Below are 27,130 nucleotides of genomic sequence, written 5' to 3'. Positions count from 1 at the left end.
ACCTTGACCTAGTCAAGGCATCTGATACAAAACCCTACTCGGACATTATTGACAAACTCAAAAGGCTAGTCATAATCCATTATGTCACCTGGTAGATAGCCAGCCAGGTCACAGAGAGGATACAGTAAGTTAGAATTGGGGAGTCCACCTCTACAAAGAGGCCAGTCACAAGCAAAGTCTCTCATGGAATGGTTCTAGGACTGCTCCTTTTTGGTATTTACTGCTCTGAAGTCAAGGCTAATGTTAATGGCCTCTGGCTGACTAAATTTGTAGATGACTGCAAATTAGGAGCTGTCATAGAATCCCTACCGGACACAAATATTCTCCAGGAAGACTGACACAGACAAACAACTGGTGTCAGAGCCATAGACTAAAACTAAATCTCAAGAAATGTATAATAGTATCCTTTGGGAAGTCATCCACCCCTGATAACAATCATATTGACAACACAAGATTTAGGGACACACATAGACAATAATCTAGACTTTGACCGTCACATGTCGACAGTACTGAGGAAATCATTCTGTGTCGTGCAACTTATAAACAAAGGTAAGGCATCTAAGTCCAAGGAGGTCATTGTTCCACTGTAGTTGGCATTCATCAGACCTATCATTGAGTACAGTCCCCCCCTTTGATATGTACCTAACCAGGCACATCCAACAATTGGAAAGTCCACAGAGGCTCCTCACTTAAAGAATACAGGGTGTAAGTAAAATGTCCTACACTGACTGCCTCAAGGCCCTGTCATTGTATTCTCTCAGATACCACTGTGATGGACCTCCTGCATAACTACAAAACAAACAGCACCAGAATTGCGAATTCTGAAGACATAAACCTAACATGTGATATAAATAGGGCCTGCTAGAAAGACAGGTATGTATCCCAGGGACTACCCCTTCTCTGAAACAGGCTCCACATATGTAAAGCAGATTCACTCCCTAAACCAATTCAAGTGCAACTTGGACAACTAGATGTGAAACAAGAAATTTGTCCCTGGTTTAGCACCTACGCCTCTAATGGACACAGGCAACCAGTAAATGGTTCATCTTCCAGGCCCATGCTTACACTTGACAGAGATTTGGGATACATGGCTAGGCTTAAAAAGGCCCTTATGTTCATTAGTGTGATACTCACCTATGAACCTATGAACCAAAAAGTCTCCAGTTCCACACAGTTTTCTTCCTGGCAAACTAGTATTGCCAGCACTCTGGAAGAAGCCAGAGACTTCCAGTTACCTGCTGCTCTTAAATCAAACTGAATACGAAATACACCAGTTAATATTTCTTTCAGCAGCATTAGGCCTTAATCAGTCTCATGAATTAGGCCTTAATCAGTCTCATGTATTAGGCCTTAATCAGTCTCATGGAAGACAATAGGCAAACAGCTTGCTACCAAACAGAATAAATAATGATAGCCCTTTTGTCAGATAAACAGCAGTGAATAAATATACTAATAATAAATACCATCTACAAGAAATAAAAAAAATTTGTATAAATACAATGAAACATATATGTAGGGTGGCACACTCAGGGAAGGTTGATAAAATTCAATAAAACTAGGATGCATAAAGAAAAAATAAACTCCTGATATCTAAGTTCCCTAACTAGCTTACTACAGGAATACTGACCCTACATAAATGAATAATTAGTACTCTCAGATTATTCCATACCAACAAGACAGAATCAGCATACAAAATGTCTTTTCTCCAGGCCCAGTACCCATGAAATTATCCTGTTGTTGGTAAAGTAAGCAGCAAAACCAGTTCCTTTGCTCTTCATAGAAACCATTGGAAGATTGTCAGTCCACATGCATGTCTGTTTTCATTGTGTCTTAGTTCACACGTTTATGGGTTATTACTCAGCTAATGACCTCAAGAGGCACTTTTTAAGCCTGGCCATGACTCCCATGATGTATCTGACAAGTTTGGATACCCTAAGATTATTTTAAGGGGTATACGTCGGCTTTGGTACATGCGGTCAAGCATTTACAAGCTGCCTTTGTTAATATAGACATAGATGCCAGATCAGGTGGAGAATTTCAGTTCCCAGTTTAATGTTCCAAGCTACACTTGTATTGGTTTACGGAAGAATGCTGCCTTACATGGAAGGGAAGCCTGTTCCAGAGAAGGGGTCGTCTCTGAGAAACATACCTGTTCCTCCAATATGTCTTACTTATGTTGCACATAAGGTTTAGCTTCCTGTATTGGGTAATTCTAATAATATTTGTTTTGTGAATGTGCAAGAGGTCCATTAGAGCAGCATTACGAGGATGCGTTGTAGGCCAGGCTTAGATGCCTCCCAAAAGTCTGTAGGAAAGTGAGGGCAGGGATAGGGCTTTGAGGCAGTCCCGTTAGAACATGTTGCTTATGTCCTGTATTCCTTTTTAGAAGAGCATCTGTGGACACTCCAGTTGTTGCATATGCTTGGTCAGATACATACTTTAGGGGAAATTGTACTCATTGACTGGTCTAATGAGGACCGAGTACAGTGGAACAATTTATTTCTGGACATAGATGCCATATCCTTGCATATAAGTTGTGCAGTACAAATGATTTCCTTACCTCCACAGATACATGATGGTCAAAGTCCAGTTAATTGTCCATACATGTTCCCATATACTTGACTGCTGGGTCTACTCTTAGGGGTCTATTGTCAATGTGGTAATTTACAGGGGTAGCTATCTTCACAAAGTATATTATTAAACGTTTTTTGGTATTGAGTTTTAAACTGTGGCTCTGGCAACATTTATTGGTCTTTGCAAGGCCTTCTTGGAGGGCATTTGTGTCTTTTGGGAATTCTATGACTGTTCTTCATTTGCAATCATCTGCAAACTTGGCTAGACAGAAGCCTTTGATGCTGGATTTCACTTCGGAGAAATAGATCCCAAAAGGAGTGCCCCAGCATGCAGCCTTTAAGGACTCTGTTAATGACTGGTCTTTTGTGGAGGTTGACTCCCCTATCCTAAATCCTATCTTTGAGTCAGCTAGCTATCCAGCAAGTGACACAGGGGTTAATACCTTATTTAATGAGTTTATCTACAATCTTTGAGTGAGCTACTGTGTTGAATGATTTGTTCAGGTCAAGATAGGCAGTATACACCATCTTGCCCTTATCCATTGCCTTGCTGATCTTCTCAAAGAAGCCCACCAAGATGAGTAGGCATGGTGTGTGCTTGATGAAACCAGACTGGTTTGGATCCAGTGTCTGAAGGTTTCCTATGTTATTGTTTATCATTTCTATGGCAATTATTTCCATGGCTTTGCATTTGAGACTAGTCAGACTTACCAGTCTGTAGTTACCTGCATCCACAGATGGCCCCTCCTTGTTCAGAGAGATGACAGTTGCAGTCTGACATTAGTTTGCCATGAAGGCTATGATTAAATGTTGATTCTAGTGGTCTTGAAAGGGTGTATTTCATACAATTAAGAAGGTACTCAGGGATATTATCAGGGCTCATCACTGCAGAGTTCTTGGCCTTGGACAGTGCACTGAGGACCTCTTTCCTAATGAAAGCTGGAGAATATATGATTGACAGTATTTCCTGAACTGTGTCTAGAGCAAGAGGGGGGTAAATCTGCACCTACATTTGTTGGCCAGTAGATTTGCTATATATTCTGATTCAGTACAGGTGGCTCAATGTACACATAGTTTGGCACATTGCTGTGTTCTACCTTTGAAATTGTGAACATAGCTGAAGAATGCCTTATGATTGTCCATGATCTGGGATGCTATTTTTGCCACAGATCTGGCTTTGTCAGATTTGACTTACCCTGATTTGCTTGTTTAGATTGATAAGGGAGTTTTTAACTAGCTGTGCATTTGCTATCATTTTTAGGAATGAGTGGATTGTTTTTTGATTTTATCCTGTGGTTATTCAGGGCAAGGACAACTGTCTTTATGCATACATTAATACGACTGTACAGGGTTTTTGTGAACAATTCTGCATTGGCAGTGGTTTACACAGGGTTCAGGGGCTTGACATTTTTCTGGGGTGGCACTTAATAGTAGGAAGCTTATCTTCAAAAAGTTCCTAAAAGTGCCAGGGTTAGCTGGGGTCCCGAGTTTTATTTCAAAGTAGACAGCTTTATGATCCCCTTTATGAATTACATCCTAGAAGAAGGGGACAGTTCCTGTTCTTTCATCTTTGTCAAATACATTAGCAAAATGTGCCAGCATATTTGGGGATTCAATAAATTTCAAAGACACTCCCTGTCATTTGATATTCAGAAAGACAAAGGCCCATATTCCTAGCCATATGAACAACACACTGCAGATGAACATGACAGAAGAAAAAAGAAAAGTTAATACATTTCACTGTAACTGTTTAACTTAATCTGATATCACCCTGGCTTCACAACTGCTTCTCTGTTAGCCTGACTCTTCCCTTGGCTTCAAAGTACTATATTTTATCAAGTCATTATTTAATGTTTAATGTGTTCACTTTTGTATTTTCTTTACTACAATATGTACACATCTAGTAGTTATTTGATATAATCATTATAAATAAAATAAATAAATTATGAATTCAAAACTGGACACTTTTGTTAAAATTAATGCATGATATATTACTGTTAAATATTTATTAAGATGTTTCCAAAAAACACTGCTTGATTAATTCACCACAGTCAGTTTTTACCAAAGATTACTTGTTTGTATATTTGTTGACTTTATGTTCAGTTCTATAAAAAAAAAAATCTAAGACCACCAGGGTTGTGGCAGGGCAGACCCAGAAGACTTAAACATGTAGTAAGGATATCTGGAGCATCTAGCTGACTTTTTCACGTGGGATGAATTCATATCATACTTTTACCTTCAGAACAATAGTAGGGAGCTACAGATAAAATATGGTCACAACTTGTTATGGCGGTAACCCAAGGACCCCAGTGGTGACGTATGCCGTTAAATTCAAGAAAGAAACCTTCTTTGTAGTTTTAGCAGGGGGAGGATTTCTGTATTTCCTAAAATGTCCAGCAGGCTAAGCAGGTAGCAGCTGTTACAGTTACTGAATCAAAAGCCCCATTATAATTAGTGATGTTAATGATAATGACTTTTGAATGGCCTCAAACAAAGTTCTAGCAAACCATTCACTGACTTAGGAGTGGTTGGTAAGGCACTACTTTGGCTGTCAGCAAAGGTGGAGTAAAGCTGACCTCAACAATGGGTACTGCTGGAAGTGGAAAGAATACTTTGAGGAACTCCAGAATTTGGTGGACATGTCTTCCTTTGAGGAGGCTGTGCCAGAAACAGGTGGTGAGATTATCAGTTTCAGTAGATTATTTCACTGCTGTGTTTAAACAAGTCTACAGTGGCAATGATGTAGGTGAGGATGAAATCCAGCAAGAAACGCTGCAGCAATGGATGTCATTAGGTTGTGAACGTAACATGTCTTTGCAACGCTGCATGCATGGCAGGAATAGTACCTCTGGACTGGTGAGCTGAACTGGTGGTCCTCATTTTCTGAATGTGGACCATGAGCTCATGTTCTAGTTATAGAGGGATAATGGTTCTCATTCTTAACAGGAAAGCCTATGACAGTAAATGGAAAAGAGACTCCATCTGAAAGCTGAACCTCTGATTCAGAAGGAGCAATGGGGTTTATGACCTGACTATGAAGCAGTGAACAAACTCTTATCGATTGCATGCACACTGAAGGGGTTGTGGAACTTTCTCAGTTCTTCTGGCATGTGATTTGTGGACTAGGAGAGAGCATATAACGGAGCCCCCCCACCCCTGACTATCCTGTGAGAGGTAGTACAACAATATACAGTTCTGGGTCTGCTGTTCATATCATTTGGTCCCTGTATTTGTGGATCAAAAGATGTATCTGCATTATCAGTGCTAATTGAAATACAATCAAGGTAGTCATACAAGTCCACCTTGCGTCTGCTTTATCTCCCCTATTGTTTGCTTTTTTCATAGACAGGTTATCAAAGGGTAGCTAAGATGTGAAGAGTATCGAGTCTGGGGACATGAGGGTTGCATCATTGTTTGCAGATGATGTTGTTCTCTTGGTATCCAATGACAGAGATCTCTGATGTGCACTCATTGTGAAGTGGCTGAGATGGGAATCAGTACTTCTATATTAAATATCATTGTTCCGTCCTAGAAAAGACTGGTCTTTCTCTGCAGATGATGGAATAGCTTCTACCTCAAGTGAAGGAGTTTAAGGATCTTGCAGTTTTGTTCACTAGTTGTAAGTTGTAAGTAATTGCTATGTAAATTGTTAATCGCTATGTAATCCAATGTAACTGCTGTCTGTTTATTTTAACTGTGCAGCTTTTCTCCCTGGGCCTCTGCTGAAAATGGACCTACGTCCAGTCGGACACTCCCGGTCAACAAATATAAATAAATATATAAATAGTGAAAGCAGAACAGATCAAGAGACTCCAGTAGAGTGCTGCAGTTCAGGCAATATTACAGTCATTTTAGTGGACTGTGGTTGTGAAGAGAGAGCAGTGTACTTGGATGAAGATCTCAGTTACCAGTCAGTCTATGCCCCTTTCCTTTCCTATAGTCATAACATTTGGGTGGTGACTCAAAGGATAACATCATGGCAACAAGCAGCAAAAATAAGGCTCCTTTGTAGGGCTGGTGAAAATCTCCCTCTGGGACAGAGTAAACAGTTCAACAGCCTGGGAAGATCTTGAAGTAGAATCACTGTTCCTGAGGATCAAGAAGAACCAGTTAAAGTGGTTTAGGCACCTAGTGAGGATGTCCTCTGGGTGCTTCTCGTGCAAGGTGTGGCAAACACAGCCCCTTGTAAGGAGGTCCTGAGGCAGACTTAGTAAATTCTGAACAGATTATATCAGCTGGCCTGTAGCACCTAAGCATTCTCCACAGATGTCTGGTCTGACATTGACAGCTTGCTGTAATCTAGACCCTTACTAAGACAAGTGGTTTAGATGGATGGATGGATGGATGGATGGATGGATGGGATTCTGAGAAATGCTTCTGCATATTATTTTATTAATGCTTTTTAAGGTTAGGAATTGAAACTGTTATTCTTTCAAAATAAAAAAAAATGTTTTAAATTTTGTGACATTTATAATTTATACTTTTATGTAATGTTAAAATGCTAATGATTTATTGAATAAAAATGTAATGCACTTCTGTATCCAGATTCAAAATATTAATTAAAAAAAATACTGGCACAGCAGCAAATTTGGCAGTGGAGGAGCACATGCCAGCAAGGTAAAGGATCACATTTTTCTTGTTTAATACGTTACAATTTTTCCAGTTTCATACTTTACAATTTTGTCTTGTTAGTTTTTCTTTCAACTTCAATACCTGAAAATTCCGAAACAATTTTCCTTCTCTGTACGCACATCTGAGTATACCGCATGGCATCTTCTTGTTTTCATTCTTTTCTCTTTCATAACTTTCCTGCCACTGTTTTTCTAAATATTCTTTCTGCATTTCAATTCATTTTTGAAAAGCTTCCCTTCCCCTGTATTGTTCACTCACCTCTCTGGAGAAAAAAGGAAGTCTGGTTTCCTTCATCTTTTACTCCTGTGTTTTCATAAGGGCATGTTACATTTACTGTTTTCTCACTTAAAAATAACAGTTCATAAATCCAACCTTCGTCAAACCATCTGACCCTCCTTCCTGCAACGAAATATTTCCTGAAGCAAATGCTGACATGCAAAATCTCATCGTGTCATGAGTTACAGTTTGAAGCTGGACAACAGGAAGTTTTGCTCCTTTAGTATTAGAGACTGCCCGTTTTTGGTAGTAATGCTTCACATTGTTTCAGTCCATTTTCTTAACTGCTACAATCTGTACAAGATTTGCAAATCTCAGGCAAAAGAAAATGCAGATAAGATTGTCACAGTATACTAAAAACACTATAATTCATGTAATCTGAAAACCACAAAAAAGTCCAAGACAGTGTGTTTTGTAACTGTTTTCAGAGTCAGTAAAGTACATTATTTAAATAGTTACTTAATGTTGAAGTCTAGAAAAAGTAACATTTCAGACAAATTTGGGATAGGCAGTTCTTAAAAAAAAATTGTACAAACTATACGTTCTAAATGTTTATCTACATTTACACAGCTGAACCAGATTTATTTGGAATTCTTAAATTGTTCAAAAGCATCATACCAATCAAAGTATGTACAATTTTGTGTGTGTGTGTTTTGGCTTTTCCCGGTTAGGAGTCGCCACAGCGGAACTCCGGTCCGCTAATGATTGGCAGTTGATTTTTACATACCGGCTTGCCAGGCATGATGCACAACCTTCAACGAAGGTACGCCCATTCACACATGTCTCCATGCAGAAGACGCTCTAGCTGAGAATCGAACATGACAGCGTCTTACTGTGAGGCTTCAACACTACTGCAGCACCGCCACCGCGGAGTAATCAAAGCATGTACAATAAGAAAGTAAAATGGATTTCTGTCAGTCCACGTCTACAGAGTTAAAGCTGTGTGTGCGTTTATGGGTGGAAGAATATGACTTAGAATGCAACTGTTGTCACAGGTGTATGTGAAGTGAAACGTGTGTTCTCCTTGCACAAATAAGAAAGTAAGTGCTTAAAATGCTAAAATGTATGTCCCAGGATGCATTGCACCAAGTAATCTAACAGACCAATGTAATTTTCATGTTAATATGGCATGAAAGACATATCCATTGTAAGCCAGTAATGTAATGCATAGAAGAAGTATCACTTATTTCTTTCTATTTAAATTTATGAACTGGTTGGGCAAACTAATCCAGTGGACTTGATTGAATCAGCCAACAACTATTGCAGTAAAGCAAATAACAACAGTAAGGATAATTATACTAACAACAATACTGCTACACTACTACTACTACCACTAATACTAACAACAAAATGATCTGACTATGTTTAGTTTCATATAAGCTGTGAAAGAAATGTGCCAATGCAGTTAGTTGTTGGCTTGGAGAGAACTGTTGAAACTACAACTTCGTTATCCTGGAAGTTAAGCATGCTGCAATATTCATCAAATTGTCATGATGTAACACAGTGGCAAAGACATAAGAGTCGCTCTTCCTATTGTTACTTAGCTCTAAAAATAGGGATCGGTTCGTATTTCGGGATAGTGAGAAAGGTGTACATGATTCTTGTGTTTGCATGCTTGAACACTGATTCCTCCAACAACTCAGAAATGCTGCTTAGGCTGACTGGTTAACTGACAAAAATAAAACAAATTTGCTCTTGGTCTGTATAGGGGAGCTGTTCATAGGTTAGTACTAAGCTAACTCCACTTGAGAGCCATTTTAAGCCTAGCCAGTTATCCCTTGTGAGACTCAAACCTTGCACCTTGTGTTTGTAAGGCAAACACTTTAACCATTAGGCCACCCTCCCATCACATAAGTGAGCATATAACACAGTGGTATTGACAAGTACAGCAAAATTAAATAAAAAAGTGCCGGCACTATAACCCAATTAGACAATGTACTTTTTGCTTTATTACTAGGTGAACAGATCATATAAACATGTGCAGCAGAATAAAGTTAGAACATACAAGTAAAGATTTCATCTCAGGTAAACAGACAGCCTGGCTGGATTTCAGTTTAATTTGGCACTATGGCCATCAGTGCTTTAGTTAAACGTGGTTCAGACAGGCAGCTTAATTATAAAACTGCTTCATGTTTCATACAGACTCCTTCATTTCTTCAGTTTGAAGACATAATGAAGGTCAGAAATACGAAACATGGCACTAAAAACTGTAGGTTATAGAAGCGAGAGTTTGCATATTCAGTTCATTTTGTCCTAACCAAAGTCCTTGGTCTACACAAAAGTAACATGCCCATTAATAGTACCTACTGCCGTAGTTGAAGGAGGTCCCTGTCTCCTCTGGAGACACTACAGTATCAAGTAAACACAGTCAATAGAGGAAATTAGTTCAAAAATATCCTGATGAGATAAAAGACTCCTTTTTTTCTTTAAATAAATCCAACACCTATGGATGAGTCCTCTGGATGAAGTATGTGTCCTGACTTTAAAAAATACAGTGCAGTCCTTATGATTTTATAAAACTAAAAACATTGTGTCAACAGTTTATTATTTTATTTTATTTATATATATTTTTTTTCAGTTTTAATGTCTTAAGTACCATCAATATCTTGATTAGTTAATTTTACTATTAATCTGTGCCACTATGGCAGTACAAAGGGAAAACTCCCACCTGTGACACATAAGGACTAGATTTAATTACTGACCTGGGTGCTGGAGGACAAACTGATATGTCTGAATATCTAATCTGCCTGGCAGGCTCCCCCATCAAGGGGGGATAGCTTGCAGCAGACATGGAAAGTGGCAGGCAAGATGCAAGCTGACATCCACTGTGAGAACATGCCAGGGGATTCAAGTGCATGCTTCCCACAGTGATGTCATTTCATCCAATGAGATGGGGAGAATGAATACAAGCACAAATCAAACAGCCAATCCCAGCAGTAGGGAGCTGTTTGACATTCTGTGTCATGCCTTCACCACTGCATTGAACAAATAAGTGGCGACTAGGTGGATTACCAGAGCTTGAGATCAGCTGTTAAAAGGGACAATCCAAAGTATGTATAAAAATTAGCACATTAACATATACAACATAAAAAGTTACATATGCCATTAATTTACTGTTTTTTTTTTTTTTTTGTCTAAAGCCAAGTGATGTATTGCTTAGCTGCTGGGCAAGTCTTCATTTTATATTCTTATATAAATTCGAGTGCTATTGAACTGGTTGATGTTTCAGTTTGCTGTATGTTGTGAAGTTGTACCCATTTTATCGCAGGCAGGTGTGCTTGATTTTTAGCTTACCCAGTCGAACTGCTGTGTGGTTACGGCTGTGTGAGATAAGCTTATCCAGTCAGACTGCTGTGTGGTTACGGCTGTGTGAGATAAGCTTATCCAGTCAGACTGCTGTGTGGTTACGGCTGTGTGAGATAAGCTTATCCAGTCAGACTGCTGTGTGGTTACGGCTGTGTGAGATAAGTTTATTCAGTTGGACTACTGTGGGGTTACGGCTGTGTGAGGTAAGCTTATCCAGTCGGAATGCTGCGTGGGTACGGCTGTGTGAGATAAGCTTATCCAGTCAGACTGCTGTGTGGTTACGACTGTGTGAGATAAGCTTTTCCAGTTGGACTGCTGTGTGGTTACGGCTGTGTGAGATAAGCATATCCAGTCAGACTGCTGTGTGGTTATGGCTGTGTGAGATAAGCTTATCCAGTTGGACTGCTGTGTGGTTACATCTGTGTGAGATAAGCTTATCCAGTCGGAATGCTGTGTGGTTACAGCTGTGTGAGATAAGCTTATCCAGTTGGACTACTGTGTGGTTACAGCTGTGTGAGGTAAGCTTATCCAGTCGGATTGTTGTGTGGTTATGGCTGTGTGAGATAATCTTATACAGATGGAATGTTGTGTGGTTACAGCTGTGTGAGGTAAGCCTATCCAGTTGGACTGCTGTGTGGTTATGGCTGTGTGAGATAAGCTTATCCAGTTGGACTGCTGTGTGGTTACGGCTGTGTGAGGTAAGCTTATCCAGTCGGAATCCTGTGTGGGTACGACTGTGTGAGTTAAGCTTATCCAGTCAGACTGCTGTGTGGTTACAGCTGTGTGAGATAAGCTTATCCAGTCAGACTGCTGTGTGGTTACGGCTGTGTGAGATAAGTTTATTCAGTTGGACTACTGTGGGGTTATGGCTGTGTGAGGTAAGCTTATCCAGTCGGAATGCTGCGGGGGTATGGCTGTGTGAGATAAGCTTATCCAGTCAGACTGCTGTGTGGTTACGACTGTGTGAGATAAGCTTTTCCAGTTGGACTGCTGTGTGGTTACGGCTGTGTGAGATAAGCATATCCAGTCAGACTGCTGTGTGGTTATGGCTGTGTGAGATAAGCTTATCCAGTTGGACTGCTGTGTGGTTACATCTGTGTGAGATAAGCTTATCCAGTCGGAATGCTGTGTGGTTACAGCTGTGTGAGATAAGCTTATCCAGTTGGACTACTGTGTGGTTACAGCTGTGTGAGGTAAGCTTATCCAGTCGGATTGCTGTGTGGTTATGGCTGTGTGAGATAATCTTATACAGATGGAATGTTGTGTGGTTACAGCTGTGTGAGGTAAGCCTATCCAGTTGGACTGCTGTGTGGTTATGGCTGTGTGAGATAAGCTTATCCAGTTGGACTGCTGTGTGGTTACGGCTGTGTGAGGTAAGCTTATCCAGTTGGAATCCTGTGTGGGTACGACTGTGTGAGTTAAGCTTATCCAGTCAGACTGCTGTGTGGTTACAGCTGTGTGAGATAAGCTTATCCAGTCAGACTGCTGTGTGGTTACGGCTGTGTGAGATAAGTTTATTCAGTTGGACTACTGTGGGGTTATGGCTGTGTGAGGTAAGCTTATCCAGTCGGAATGCTGCGGGGGTATGGCTGTGTGAGATAAGCTTATCCAGTCAGACTGCTGTGTGGTTACGACTGTGTGAGATAAGCTTTTCCAGTTGGACTGCTGTGTGGTTACGGCTGTGTGAGATAAGCTTATCCAGTCAGAATGCTGTGTGGTTACGGCTGTGTCAGATAAGTTTATCAAGTTAGAATGCTGTGTGGTTACGGTTGTGTGAGATAAATGCCCAGTCAGACTGCTGTGTGGTTACGGCTGTGTGAGATAAGCTTATCCAGTCAAAATGCTTTGTGGTTATGGCTGTGTGAGATAAGCTTATCCAGTCGGAATGCTGTGTGGTTATGGCTGTGTGAGATAAGCTTATCCAGTCAGAATGCTGTGTGGTTACGGCTGTGTGAGGTAAGCTTAGCCATTCGGACTGCTGCGTGGTTACGGCTGTGTGAGGTAAGCTTATCCAGTCAGAATGCTGTGTGGGTACGGCTGTGTGAGATAAGCTTATCCAGTCAGATTGCTGTGTGGTTATGGCTGTGTGAGATAAGCTTATCCAGTCAGATGGCTGTGTGAGATAAGCTTATCCAGTCAGACTGCTGTGTGGTTACGGCTGTGTGAGATAAGCTTATCCAGTTGGACTGCTGTGTGGTTACGGCTGTGTGAGATAAGCTTTTCCAGTTGGACTGCTGTGTGGTTACGGCTGTGTGAGATAAGCTTATCTAGTCAGAATGTTGTGTGGATACGGCAGTGTCAGATAAGCTTATCAAGTCAGAATGCTGTGTGGTTATGGCTGTGTGAGATAAGTGTCCAATCAGACTGCTGTGTGGTTACGGCTGTGTGAGATAAGCTTATCCAGTCAGATGGCTGTGTGAGATAAGCTTATCCAGTCAGACTGCTGTGTGGTTACGGCTGTGTGAGATAAGCTTATCCAGTTGGACTGCTGTGTGGTTACGGCTGTGTGAGGTAAGCTTATCCAGTCGGAATGCTGTGTGGGTATGGCTGTGTGAGATAAGCTTATCCAGTCAGACTGCTGTGTGGTTACGACTGTGTGAGATAAGCTTTTCCAGTTGGACTGCTGTGTGGTTACGGCTGTGTGAGATAAGCTTATCTAGTCGGAATGTTGTGTGGATACGGCAGTGTCAGATAAGCTTATCAAGTCAGAATGCTGTGTGGTTACGGCTGTGTGAGATAAGTGTCCAGTCAGACTGCTGTGTGGTTATGGCTGTTTGAGATAAGCTTATCCAGTCGAAATGCTTTGTGGTTATGGCTGTGTGAGATAAGCTTATCCAGTCGGAATGCTGTGTGGTTATGGCTGTGTGAGATAAGCTTATCCAGTCACAATGCTGTGTGGTTACGGCTGTGTGAGATAAGTGTCCAGTCAGACTGCTGTGTGGTTATGGCTGTGTGAGGTAAGCTTATCCAGTCAAAATGCTTTGTGGTTATGGCTGTGTGAGATAAGCTTATCCAGTCAAAATGCTTTGTGGTTATGGCTGTGTGAGATAAGCTTATTCAGTTGGAATGTTGTGTGGTTATGGCTGTGTGAGATAAGCTTATCCAGTCGAAATGCTTTGTGGTTACGGCTGTGTGAGATAAGCTTATCCAGTCAGAATGCTGTGTGGTTACGGCTGTGTGAGGTAAGCTTATCCAGTCGGAATGCTGTGTGGTTATGGCTGTGTGAGATAATCTTATACAGATGGAATGTTGTGTGGTTACAGCTGTGTGAGGTAAGCCTATCCAGTTGGACTGCTGTGTGGTTATGGCTGTGTGAGATAAGCTTATTCAGTTGGACTGCTGTGTGGTTATGGCTGTGTGAGGTAAGCTTATCCAGTCAGAATCCTGTGTGGGTACGACTGTGTGAGATAAGCTTATCTAGTCAGACTGCTGTGTGGTTACGGCTGTGTGAGATAAGCTTATCCAGTCAGACTGCTGTGTGGTTATGGCTGTGTGAGATAAGTTTATTCATTTGGACTACTGTGTGGTTACGGCTGTGTGAGGTAAGCTTATCCAGTCGGAATCCTGTGTGGGTACGACTGTGTGAGATAAGCTTATCCAGTCAGACTGCTGTGTGGTTATGGCTGTGTGAGATAAGCTTTTCCAGTTGGACTGCTGTGTGGTTATGGCTGTGTGAGATAAGCTGATCCAGTCGGAATGTTGTGTGGACATGGCAGTGTCAGATAAGCTTATCAAGTCAGAATGCTGTGTGGTTACAGCTGTGTGAGATAAGTGTCCAGTCAGACTGCTGTGTGGTTACGGCTGTGTGAGATAAGCATATCCAGTCAGATGGCTGTGTGAGATAAGCTTATCCAGTCAGACTGCTGTGTGGTTACGGCTGTGTGAGATAAGCTTATCCAGTTGGACTGCTGTGTGGTTACGGCTGTGTGAGGTAAGCTTATCCAGTCGGAATGCTGTGTGGGTACGGCTGTGAGAGATAAGCTTATCCAGTCAGACTGCTGTGTGGTTACGACTGTGTGAGATAAGCTTTTCCAGTTGGACTGCTGTGTGGTTACGGCTGTGTGAGATAAGCTTATCCAGTCGGAATGTTGTGTGGATACGGCAGTGTCAGATAAGCTTATCCAGTCAAAATGCTGTGTGGTTACGGCTGTGTGAGATAAGTGTCCAGTCAGACTACTGTGTGGTTATGGCTGTGTGAGATAAGCTTATCCATTCGAAATGCTTTGTGGTTATGGCTGTGTGAGATAAGCTTATCCAGTCAAAATGCTTTGTGGTTACGGCTGTGTGAGATAAGCTTATCCAGTCGGAATGTTGTGTGGTTACGGCTGTGTGAGATAAGCTTATCCAGTCAAAAGGCTTTGTGGTTACGGCTGTGTGAGATAAGCTTATCCAGTCAGAATGCTGTGTGGTTACGGCTGTGTGAGGTAAGCTTATCCAGTTGGAATGCTGTGTGGTTATGGCTGTTTGAGATAATCTTATACAGATGGAATGTTGTGTGGTTACAGCTGTGTGAGGTAAGCCTATCCAGTTGGACTGCTGTGTGGTTATGGCTGTGTGAGATAAGCTTATCCAGTTGGACTGCTGTGTGGTTACGGCTGTGTGAGGTAAGCTTATCCAGTCGGAATCCTGTGTGGGTACGACTGTGTGAGATAAGCTTATCCAGTCAGATTGCTGTGTGGTTACGGCTGTGTGAGATAAGCTTATCCAGTCAGACTGCTGTGTGGTTACGGCTGTGTGAGATAAGTTTATTCAGTTGGACTACTGTGTGGTTATGGCTGTGTGAGGTAAGCTTATCCAGTCGGAATCCTGTGTGGGTACGACTGTGTGAGATAAGCTTATCCAGTCAGACTGCTGTGTGGTTACGGCTGTGTGAGATAAGCTTATCCAGTCAGACTGCTGTGTGGTTATGGCTGTGTGAGATAAGTTTATTCAGTTGGACTACTGTGTGGTTACGGCTGTGTGAGGTAAGCTTATCCAGTCGGAATGCTGCATGGGTACGGCTGTGTGAGATAAGCTTATCCAGTCAGACTGCTGTGTGGTTACGACTGTGTGAGATAAGCTATTCCAGTTGGACTGCTGTGTGGTTACGGCTGTGTGAGATAAGCTTATCCAGTCAGAATGCTGTGTGGTTACGGCTGTGTCAGATAAGCTTATCAAGTTAGAATGCTGTCTGGTTACGGTTATGTGAGATAAGTGCCCAGTCAGACTGCTGTGTGGTTACGGCTGTGTGAGATATGCTTATCCAGTCAAAATGCTTTGTGGTTATGGCTGTGTGAGATAAGCTTATCCAGTCGGAATGCTGTGTGGTTATGGCTGTGTGAGATAAGCTTATCCAGTCAGAATGCTGTGTGGTTACGGCTGTGTGAGGTAAGCTTAGCCAGTCGAACTGCTGTGTGGTTATGGCTGTGTGAGATAAGGTTATCCAGTTGGACTGCTGTGTGGTTACGGCTATGTGAGATAAGCTTATCCAGGCGGAATGTTGTGTGGATACGCCAGTGTCAGATAAGCTTATCAAGTCAGAATGCTGTCTGGTTACGGCTGTGTGAGATAAGTATCCAGTCAGACTGCTGTGTGGTTACGACTGTGAGAGATAAGCTTTTCCAGTTGGACTGCTGTGTGGTTATGGCTGTGTGAGAAAAGCTTATCCAGTCGGAATGTTGTGTGGGAATGGCTGTGTGAGATAAGCTTATCCAGTCGAAATGCTTTGTGGTTATGGCTGTGTGAGATAAGCTTATCCAGTCAGAATGCTGTGTGGTTATGGCTGTGTGAGGTAAGCTTATCCCGTCAGAATGCTGTGTCATTACGGCTGTGTCAGATAAGCTTATCCCATCGGACTGCTGTATGGTTACGGCTGTGTGAGGTAAGCTTATACAGTCAAAATGCTGTGTGGTTATGGCTATGTGAGGTAAGCTTATCCCGTCAGAATGCTGTGTGGTTACAGCTGTGTGAGATAAGCTTATCCAGTCAGAATGCTGTGTGGTTACGGCTGTGTGAGATAAGCTTATCCCGTCGGAATGCTGTGTGGTTACGGCTGTGTGAGATAAGCTTATCCCGTTGGAATGTTGTGTGGTTACAGCTGTGTGAGATAAGCTTATCCAGTCAGACTGCTGTATGGTTACGGCTGTGTTAGGTAAGCTTATCCCGTCGGAATGCTGTGTGGTTACAGCTGTGTGAGATAAGTGTCCAGTCAGACTGCTGTGTGGTTACGGCTGTGTGAGGTAAGCTTATCCCGTCGGAATGCTGTGTGGTTACGGCTGTGTGAGGTAAGCTTATCCCGTCAGAATGCTGTGTGGTTTCAGATGTGTGAGGTAACAGTACACTAAGGATTGAGAATAAGCAGTTTCCTCACTGCTTTAAGATCTTCGAGTTGGAGAATAAAAAATTTAGGGGAGTGAGGAGTGTAGAAGGGCTTGCCCCCAGCACAAAAAGCTGTTTCAGATGCTGCTTTTTTGTTGGCTTGCTTAATGTGCTAATTTGCTGTTTGTGTTTCTGATTTCATGAGAGCAGTTTTGGACTGAAGTGTGCAGAATAGATTTGAGTGTAATTTTGATTGTGGATCGTTTGGGAGCATGTGTGGTGGTGTTTGCTCTGCATTAATAAGTTCATAAGTAGTTGCCTTTAAGGGCCAATTGTTTTATATATATATATATATATATATATATATATGTATAGGTTCACTACACATTACCGAAAACCCAGAATACCGACGCCCATACACTCGTGACCAAATACCCGAAAGACTATTTCTTGCCACCCCCATAGTGCTTTTTTTAGGCAAGGCTCAAAAGACAAACCCACCTCCTTAGAAAACAAAAATGGAAAAAAACTAAGGGTAATGCTGCTCAATGCCAGAAGTCTAAATCTCAAGATGCAGGCACTTGATGCACTCCTCAGCATGGAGAACATCGACGTCTGTGCAGTAACTGAAACCTGGTTCAAGGCTCCAGAGAGCACCCCAGCACTACCAGGCTATACCTCGTATCATGCTTTTTGGCCCCAAAACCCGGGCTGAACCACAAAGGGAGGGGGAGTGTCCATATTCATCAAGGACACCCACACTTCCAGGTTAGTAGCAACACATGAAGCATCAGAGACCATACAGGTGCAACTAACCATAGGCAAAACTGCTATACAACTGGTAGCATGTTACAGACCACCCTCCCAATCTCAAGAACCCCACTAAGCCTTCCTGAAGACATTGGAGGATACGAATGTATCACAAAATACCATCATACTGGGAGACTTCAACTACCCAAACATAGATTGGGTACATTATTCTAGCCCTAATACCCTAGCCCAAAGGTTCCTGGAATTCATAAATTCAAATGCACTGGAACAACTAGTCACCTCTCCCACTAGGGGAGATAATATACTAGACCTGATCATCACAAACATGGGGACAAAATGCTCCACACTGGAAGTATACCCCTCACTAGTGAGATCTGACCACAAACTAATCACTCTGGATATACATATCCCACTTCCACCCCCAGCACAAAAGACCACAGTGAAAAACTTCTCAAAAGCAGACTTCACTCTTCTTAAGACTGAGATGGTATCCTTTAAGCCCACTGTGCCAGTGGATACCACATCCCACAATGCTGAATCCTTCACAAATGCTTTCTATGGACATCTCCAAGAATGCATGGATCATGCAATCCCAAACAAATCCAAGTCCCTCTCCACCAAAGGTAAGCGTCCTGTCTGGTGGACCTCAGCCATAAGCAAATTGTATAACAAAAGAAGGAAGCTACAGCACGTCAGAGCAAAATCCCATGAAGGGAAGACATCTCTGATCAACATTAGCAGAAAACTATGTTCTCTCATAAAAACATCCAAGGCCAACTTTGAGAGAAAAATCGCTAAGGACACTAAAGATAACCACAAAGCCTTCTTCAGCTATGTTAGGAACCTGGGTGGAAACCCTCAGATATGCTCAGAGTTGGTTCACAACAACATAAAATACACTGAACCCACAGATATTGCCAACATTCTGGCTGACAGGTTCAGTGCAAATTTCTCCCCTCCTTCACCCCCAAAAGAAGAAATACTTATCCCAGCTGAATGTAATCTCCCTGTCATCTCAGATGTCCAAGTGAGAACCGCCCTAAACAAAGCAAAAAACACAGCATCAATGGGACCTGACGGTATCCCGGGTTGTGTGTTGCGTGAACTCCAAGAGGAGCTAAACCCACACATAAAAATGCTATTTAACCTTAGCCTTGCTTCGGGATATGTACCTGAACACTGGCGTACAGCAACAGTGGTCCCACTCCACAAGGGGGGTGCCTCTACAGACCCTGGAAACTACCGACCCATAAGCTTAACCAGCCTGGTCTGCAAAGCTATGGAAAGAATCATTATGGAACTCATAAACAGAGACATAGGGGACCTACAGACACTTGACCCCACCCAGTTTGGCTTTGTAAAGGGCAGATCCTGCCTTTTAAACCTGGTAAACTTTTTCGAAACAGTCACTAGAGCCATTGATGAGGGCAAAGCAGTCCATACAGCATACCTGGACTTGGCTAAGGCCTTCGACACAATACCCCACTCAGGCATCATAGATAAGCTCAACAGCTTAAAAGTGAACCCTTATGTCACTAGATGGGTTGCAAACTGGCTAAAGGACAGAACCCATAAAGTTAAAATCGCTGGAGCAATGTCAGACTCAAAGCCAGTCACAAGTGGTGTCCCACAGGGATCTGTCCTGGGACCCCTCTTGTTCGGCATTTATTTCTCAGATGTTAAAGCAAACATGGGAGGGCTGTGGCTGACAAAGTTCACAGATGACTGCAAACTAGGCACCATAGTCGATACACCAGCAGACACACACATCCTACAAAAAGGCCTCACAGAAACGGACAACTGGTGCTGGAGTCACGGCCTTAAACTAAATGCCAAAAAATGTATAGTCATCCCCTTTGGGAAAAACAAAGTACCCACAAATTATCACATAGACAGCAACTCACTGTGTAAGGAAAAAGTAATCAGAGACCTAGGGACCCAAGTCGACAGCAACCTCTCATTTGACACCCACGTTGCCAAAGTGGTTAGAAAAACATTCTACCTTGCACACCTCATCATGAAGGGATTCACATCCAGCTCCAAGGATGTCATTGTACCCCTATATTCCTCCCTCATCAGACCCATGATTAAGTACAATGCCCCATTTGGTATGTACCTCACCCGGCATTTGCAACAGCTGGAGAGACCACAAAAGTACCTCACCAAAAGGATCAAGGGTCTCCAACATATGTCTTATTCTGCCAGACTAAAGAAACTTCAGCTCTATTCAGTAGCATACCGCCTGCTCAGAGGTGATCTCTGCCTGACATACAAGGCCATGTCCAATCAGGATCTGATGGACATGCTCCACCTCAAAAAATCCAAATCCACCAGGACCACGAGAGCTAAAGACCTAAACCTCGGCACAAGTATGAATAGGACATGCTGGAGGGATAGATTCATAACCCAGAGGCTTCCCATGCTTTGGAACAAGATCCCAGTTCGTATTAGGCAGAGCCCCTCACTGACTATTTTCAAGAGAAATCTTGATGAGTGGATGGGAGATCGTAAGTTTACCCCGGGGGTCACATCTGTGTCACTGCTAGACAGGGGCACAGTAAACTAATTCTATTATATAAGGGGACCTTCATTGTGTCACTACTAGACAGAGGCACAGTATTCTAAATTTATTCTGTACATTTTTTGCACCACTTCATGGGGTGGCAAAAGCCACATCAATATGGCTAGGCTTACAAATGCCCCAGGGCAGATAGCCTAGTACTATACTATGAAACTATGAAACTATAAGACCGACAGACCACAAGCGCGAAATTCAAAATCGCGAACATTTGAAACACATACAGTACACACATAGACAAACACAGCTTCCCCCCACAATCAAACGAATAAACTTACACTATATTTAAGAAGGGGGACAAGCCCCCCTGTACCCCCCATGTGGGGGGCTTCACTCCCCACACCCCCCCCTTCTTTAATATTCTAACTCCAAAATCTCAGAAGCACACACACAAGACAAGCTCACACCCACACATTACAGTCCCTCACACACACACCACAGTCACAACACACACTAAAGCCCCTCACAAACACACTTACACACACATACTTGCCTGAACCGCAACACCAGAAGCGCTAACTCCAAATCTCCAGCCATCAGGATTATGAAATTCGTGCTTCTGGTCTTGCGATCATCTGGTCTTTCTGTGTTCTGGTCTCGGGATTCTGAGCGTTGGTAATATGGGCTTTCGGTCTTCCGTAGTGAACCCATATATGTATACACACAAACACACACACACACACACATACATATATATATATATATATATATATATATATATATATATACACACACACACATATATATATATATATATATATATATATATATATATATATATGTATATAAAACAACTTTAATGTCATTTACTGTAATACTACTTAAAAAACTGCTACTTTGGAGTTTTTCTCCAGGGGTCTCCAAGGAAAGTACCCTTTGCTCATCTAGATATCCCAAATAACAAAACATAAATAAACAAATGAATAAATGCATTCATGTATAAGCGTATCATCATTAGGCAACATTATTCTGATGCAATTCCAAGTCATGGCTGAAAAGAATCCTTACAACAGGGGCATAATCAGGATCTGTTGAGTTTTTCAGCAAAGCTTCAACTTTCCTCTCATAATGGTCTGTGGTGCTAAGTCTCTGCAGATTAAGTTTGCCCCTCCCGCGCCTGACCTTTACCTAATATGTCAACGGAGAAACCTTTTTGTCTTTTCTGTCCACCTCAACCCATGGGACAAACTCCCAAGTCAAACTAATAGGATGGTATTAGGAGAGAATATATTCAACAAACAGTTGCCCCTTCTTGGTCTGGACTGAATATGAAGCCTGTAATGGGATACAAAGGTATGAGTGTTCGATCTGGTAGCTACTGAGCAAATATTATCTAAAGAAGCTTCACCAAAAAAAGGCTGTTTAAGTAGATACTGCCCTGGTAGAATGAGCTTTGGAAGACATGGTTAAACCATTAATGGTGTACACAAGGGATATGGAGTCAGACTGACTGACTGGGCATAAATAAAATGTCCTCTGCAGACCACCTCAAGGCCCTATCCCTGTATTCTGTCTCCTATAGACTGTTGAGGGAAGATCTATGCTTGGCATACACAGCATTGTCAGACCCCACTCTGATGGACCTCCTGCATATCAGCAAAACAAACAGTACCAAAATTACTCATTCTAAAAATGTAAACCTTGGCTGTGATACAAATAGGACCTGTTGGAGAGACAGGTATGTATCCCAGAGACTACCCCATCTTTGCAACAGGCTCGCAATCCATGTGAAGCAGAGTTCCTCCCTAACCTAATTGAAGTGTAACTTGGAGAATAGGATGGGGAGCAGGAAATTCATCCCTTGCTTGGTATCTATGTCTCTAATGGACACAGGCAACCTGTAAATCAGTGGTGCACAATGTCCATCCTTGGGGCCAAATCCGGCCCTTGACGCAACACCATCCAGCCCCCAGAGAGTAACCAAAAATTAAAAAAAGGGGGAAAAATTCTTACTCCAGTCATGCAAACTTTTCAGCAAGTGTTTACTTACATAATTGACTGCAGTTGCACACACCTTTATTTTAGCTACGGAAGTAACTGTTTTTTGTCATTTATCACTTGTAGTCTGTAAACTGTAGCAACTTTCTGCAAGAGTTTGTAATAAGTCATGGCTGTAAGCCAGAATAAAGTTAAATGCAAAGTTGAGGTAGAAAACAGGCAATTTCATGACTGCTGTCTTAAGTAAAAATGCCAGTCACCTGTACCTAATGTTAACTCGTAACGACTTGCTCTGTTTTGAGGTGGCTCACAGATGCATTAAGAATTCATGTAGTGGCCCTCCCCATAAAAAGGTTGTGCACCACTGTTATAAATGTTTCATCCCCCAGACTCCTGCTTACGCCTATAATGGAGATCAGAATTTGTCAGAGATTTGGGATGCATGGCTAGGCTTAAAAAGACCCTTCTGGTCATTAGCCTAGCAAACACCTATGAACCTATCAAATCTGTTGGACACTGGCTATACTTGTACCATGTTGCTAAGGCCTGGAACTCCTTACCTGTTTCCATCAGGTCAATACCCTCACTTGCATCCTTCAAAACCATTCTGAAAGACTTCCTAGCTAAAGGTTGGTTCTGCTCTTGCTCAACACCAAAGTAAACTAAATCCCTAAACATGAACAAATACCTCTTCATACCTTACATCTCCTTACTCTCCCTTCTTTACTCACTTCCTTACTACTATCAGTTTCTCTTGCCTGGTTTTCTCTATAAATATACCATAAGTCTGTTTTTCTCTCACTTCATATTGCAATTCCTGTTTGCATTATACTAACTTACCTTTAATTTCTCTATAAACTGGCTAAAGTTTCTCTAAATACTGAATCATTTTGACATGACTTGTATCTGTTCTTAACCAATGTTTCCATATCATGTCTAATTTGGTATAAATATTTAAACTATGGATGCTTTTGTATTACTTTTGATTATTGTAAAATTACTGTTCTTAAATTTTTGTAATACTTTGGAGCTTTTCTCCTTGGGTCTCCATTAAAAATGGGCTCCCACCAAGTCAGCTTTTCTGGGTGATCAAATATCAATAAATTAATCAATAAATAAATAATAACAATTTTAAGTCCACAGTTGGTTCAAAAATTACCCTGGTTAAGGCTTGTAATAAAAGGAACAGACCCCAAGGTGGAACTGTGTCCCTTAAAGGAAGTCCGAGAAGAAAGATACCTTTCAAAAAGACTCTAGACAATCAGGGAAGCTATGGGAAGATCGTCCTGACCAACATGGATATTGGAAATGGCCACTAGCTGAACTTTAATCGTACAGTAGCTAGCCCCAAAACTGGTAAAGGCCAGCTAAACAAAATGCAAAATAGCATCTAATGGAGATGAAAAGGAGTCCAAACCCTTTCATATGGCTGAAATACTAAATCCTCTCCACTTGCTACCATAAATTTTTGCAGTGGTAGGCTTCTGAGATGAAGAAAGGATATGTACAACTATATCAGATATCTTGGGTGGATAACTCAAGTTGTTAGTCTGAGGGATTTTAGATTTGTGTGAGCCTGCTCCAAAGGATGGGAAATTAGATTCAGAATTGGATCCAGAATCCAAGGAGGGTGTACTATATGAGGCCACAGAAATGGGAACCAACTAGACTTTTCTGGACAAAAATGTGATTATGAGGATTACAATCACCCTGCAATGAGTTGTTTTTCCTAAGAACTTCGTTATTAAGGGAGTTGTAGGATAAGTGTAGAGGAGATCTGGGGTCAAATATGGACTAGGGCTTCCCTCAGTGACCATCCCTTGGGACGGATCAAAGCAAAGAAGCTGCTGCATTTTGCATTGTAAGGGTGGCAAACAGGCTAGCCCAGCAGCTGAAAACTGGTGCAGCCACTGCCTGACTGAGGGACCACTCGTGAGGCATCAGGATGCTCCTGCTCAGTTTGTCTGAGCGAATATTGGATTATCCTGGGATGTGCATTTGTATTTGTTTTCTGGGGTACAGCACTAATCTCCAGAAACCTTTTTCATGCACAACCTGGAAGTAGTTTCTGGTTAAGGGACTTGCTCAGAGTCACACAGCTAGGAAATGGTGGCTGTGGGAATCAAACCTTGCACCTCTAGACCACAGGAAATAGCTCATTAACAGCTCCTTAATTACATTGGAATGCACCATGGGCATCTGGAATCTGGTCTGTTTGATGAGCACATTTAGTTTGCATAGGTCCAAAATTGGCCTAAGGTCCTTCTTTTTCTTGGGCACCAAAAAGAATTTTGAATAGAGCCTGTATATTCCTTAGTCTCATAGAACGTCCAAGATGACTTGCCTTGGGGGCAGCTTTTGAATCTCCACTGCTGCATCTCTTTGCCGATGCAACTGAACTTCTTGAAGGGATCTCTGACATAAGGTTGCAGTACATTGAAAGCGGATAGTTAACAAGAAGCTACCCCCTCTGTCTTGGGGGAGATAATGACTGTCACTTGGAGCATCTGGAACAAGCTGTTGTGACTTACAGAATAATAACTGCTTCCTGCCCTCTGCATGCAAGAAAAGGTGGAAAAATTAACTCCCACAACAGACAACATCTTGCCACCAGTTCCTCCTAATAAGGGTGTACTTAACATTAGGGCCAAACAAAGTGGATTCATCAAAGGGGGCAGTTAGGAAGGATGCTTTGAAGTGCTCCTCATATTTACAGAGGTACATCCAGGTATGGTGGTGAACTGTGATATTGGTGACTGCTGACCTAACTATACCATCCACTGCATTGGAAATGAGGTATATGGGGTATCTGATATTCAACGAAAACAAAAAAATGGCAGTCAAACTTATAAATAACACAAACGCAGGTTCAGCAAGCTACTTAAATCCACCAAGTAGTAAAACGAAGCTGTACATCCACTCAAATTGTGAAGTGAAACTGATGAGGAATCACAGAAGGCAACAAAGGACTAAAAAGTCCACAAGTTTATTAAAATGTTTTAAGCACTTTTCGTTTGCCTCAATCGGCTAACTTTATCAGAAGCATTGGTAAAGTAGGCAAAGACGCCAATTTATACAAGCAGCTGGTTACTAATTAACCAATTACACACATTACACATTATCAAATTTAAAGGCACCCTAATATCAAAAACAGCAGCAACTCTATTCATATAAAGGGTGGAAAATAATATTAAATAAAAAAGAATAATTAATGCAAAAGAACAGCAACAATCACTAATATGTAAAAATACTATATCACTCTAAATTCACTGGAATGTGACAACAATAAAACACTAGATAACTGTTGCAAGAGACCTAATTTAAAAGAAATCAAAGTTAAACTTCTATCAGCTATTTAATTTTGATATATTACTAATACGACTCTAAAGTAGTTAGCAGCAGGTACCAAGATACCTTAGGTGACTAACACTAGCCAACCTACTAAAGAGGGAATCTGATTTACCTCTTTAAACTTTTTAGTTTTAAGATACTACTAATGGAACAAGAATCATTCAAACCAGGTGGATTACAGGCGTTAAGCCTAACTTGCCAAGTTAGCTCAAGCTCTTCTAATTTCAAGGGTCTAGGCCCAACCCTACTGTCAAACTTGACTTGATCTATAATGATAAAACTGAAAGCATGTTCTCGGTTGGTGGAAATATGTTTAGCTAAAGCATTTTCCAGTTTGTGTTTAATGATCGCATATTGGTGTCCATATATCCTGTCCCAGAGCCTCTGCTCCATTTTTCCTATATAGAAAGCAGGACACAATCTACACCTAGCTAGATAAACAACAAAACTGGAATTACAGTTGAATTCATCCTTGAGTTTATATTGTAAGCCATTGATGTTAAAACTGTTGGTCACGTCCACAAATTTACAGTAGTTACAGCTTTCACATTTTTTCATGCCATTAAAATGGACAATAGGAGCATTCTTTTGTTCTAAGATGGTCTTCAAGTTCCTCGCTCTTCTAAAGGTTACACTAGGAAAATCACCTAGTTTAGCATACATGTTGGAATTAGTTTTAAATAATTCCCAATTTTTCTGCAATACTCTAATAGATGAGTTACTATGTAAAGTATAAGTGGTAATAAAGCTTAAATTTGCTTCCTTACCTCCACAGTTCTGAGTAGTGGAGCTTCGCATCAGATTCTCAACTGCACCACTGCAATTAGATAGAGGAGGGGCACTTCCGATCTTCAAAAGTGGCATGTACACTTTATCTAATCTCTTAGCTTCTACTTCATTAATAAGATTATCCAAGAGAGATTCTGGGTAGCCACGATGAATGAACATACTCTTAAGGAGAGAACATTCTTCAAAAAAGTCATCATCCAGGGTTATCATTCTTGAAGCCCTCACCAATTGGCCCTTTATAACTGACCTCTTTTGGTAGAAGGGATGGCTACTTGAAAACTGGAGAAATGTGTTTGAATACGTGCTTTTTCTGTAGGCCTTAGCTACAAAACTCACTAACTCATAATTTTTAACCAGGCAGATATCCAAGTATGCTATAACATCTGTGTTAAATGTAGAAGTAAACTGTAAAAATTGGGTAGCACTGTTAAATTATTCTAACACATTTGAACTCACACATTCATCTTTGTTGATTAAAATAAATATATCATTGAGGTAATGTGTATACAAGACCAGGGAGTCACGAAACGTGCTATTCTTGAACACAAATTCTGACTCCCAATAGGCCATGACAAGGTTCGCAATACTAGCTCCGTAAGGTGACCCCATTGCTACCCCC

The 27,130-nt window shown here is 41.5% G+C and overlaps 1 protein-coding gene across 1 annotated transcript in view; it reads right to left on the bottom strand.

Moving 5' to 3' along the window:
• LOC122816395 (mannosyl-oligosaccharide 1,2-alpha-mannosidase IA-like) overlaps nucleotides 1–26,721 on the bottom strand; it is a 1,552,790-nt gene extending 1,526,069 nt beyond the window's left edge. Inside the window, exons 1-2 of the mRNA XM_044089154.1 lie at nucleotides 25,835–26,721; nucleotides 7,464–7,633 (exon numbers count right to left, since the gene is read on the bottom strand). Coding sequence (XP_043945089.1) covers nucleotides 7,464–7,633; nucleotides 25,835–26,721 — 1,057 coding nt within the window. The remainder of the gene's footprint in view (nucleotides 1–7,463; nucleotides 7,634–25,834) is intronic.
• Between the last annotated feature and the right edge of the window lie 409 nt (nucleotides 26,722–27,130).

Source organism: Protopterus annectens, chromosome 1.part1 (genome assembly GCF_019279795.1).
Source record: "Protopterus annectens isolate FY-2018-M chromosome 1.part1, PAN1.0, whole genome shotgun sequence".
NCBI lineage: Eukaryota > Metazoa > Chordata > Ceratodontiformes > Protopteridae > Protopterus > Protopterus annectens.
This window is presented reverse-complemented; position numbering and strand designations above follow the sequence as displayed.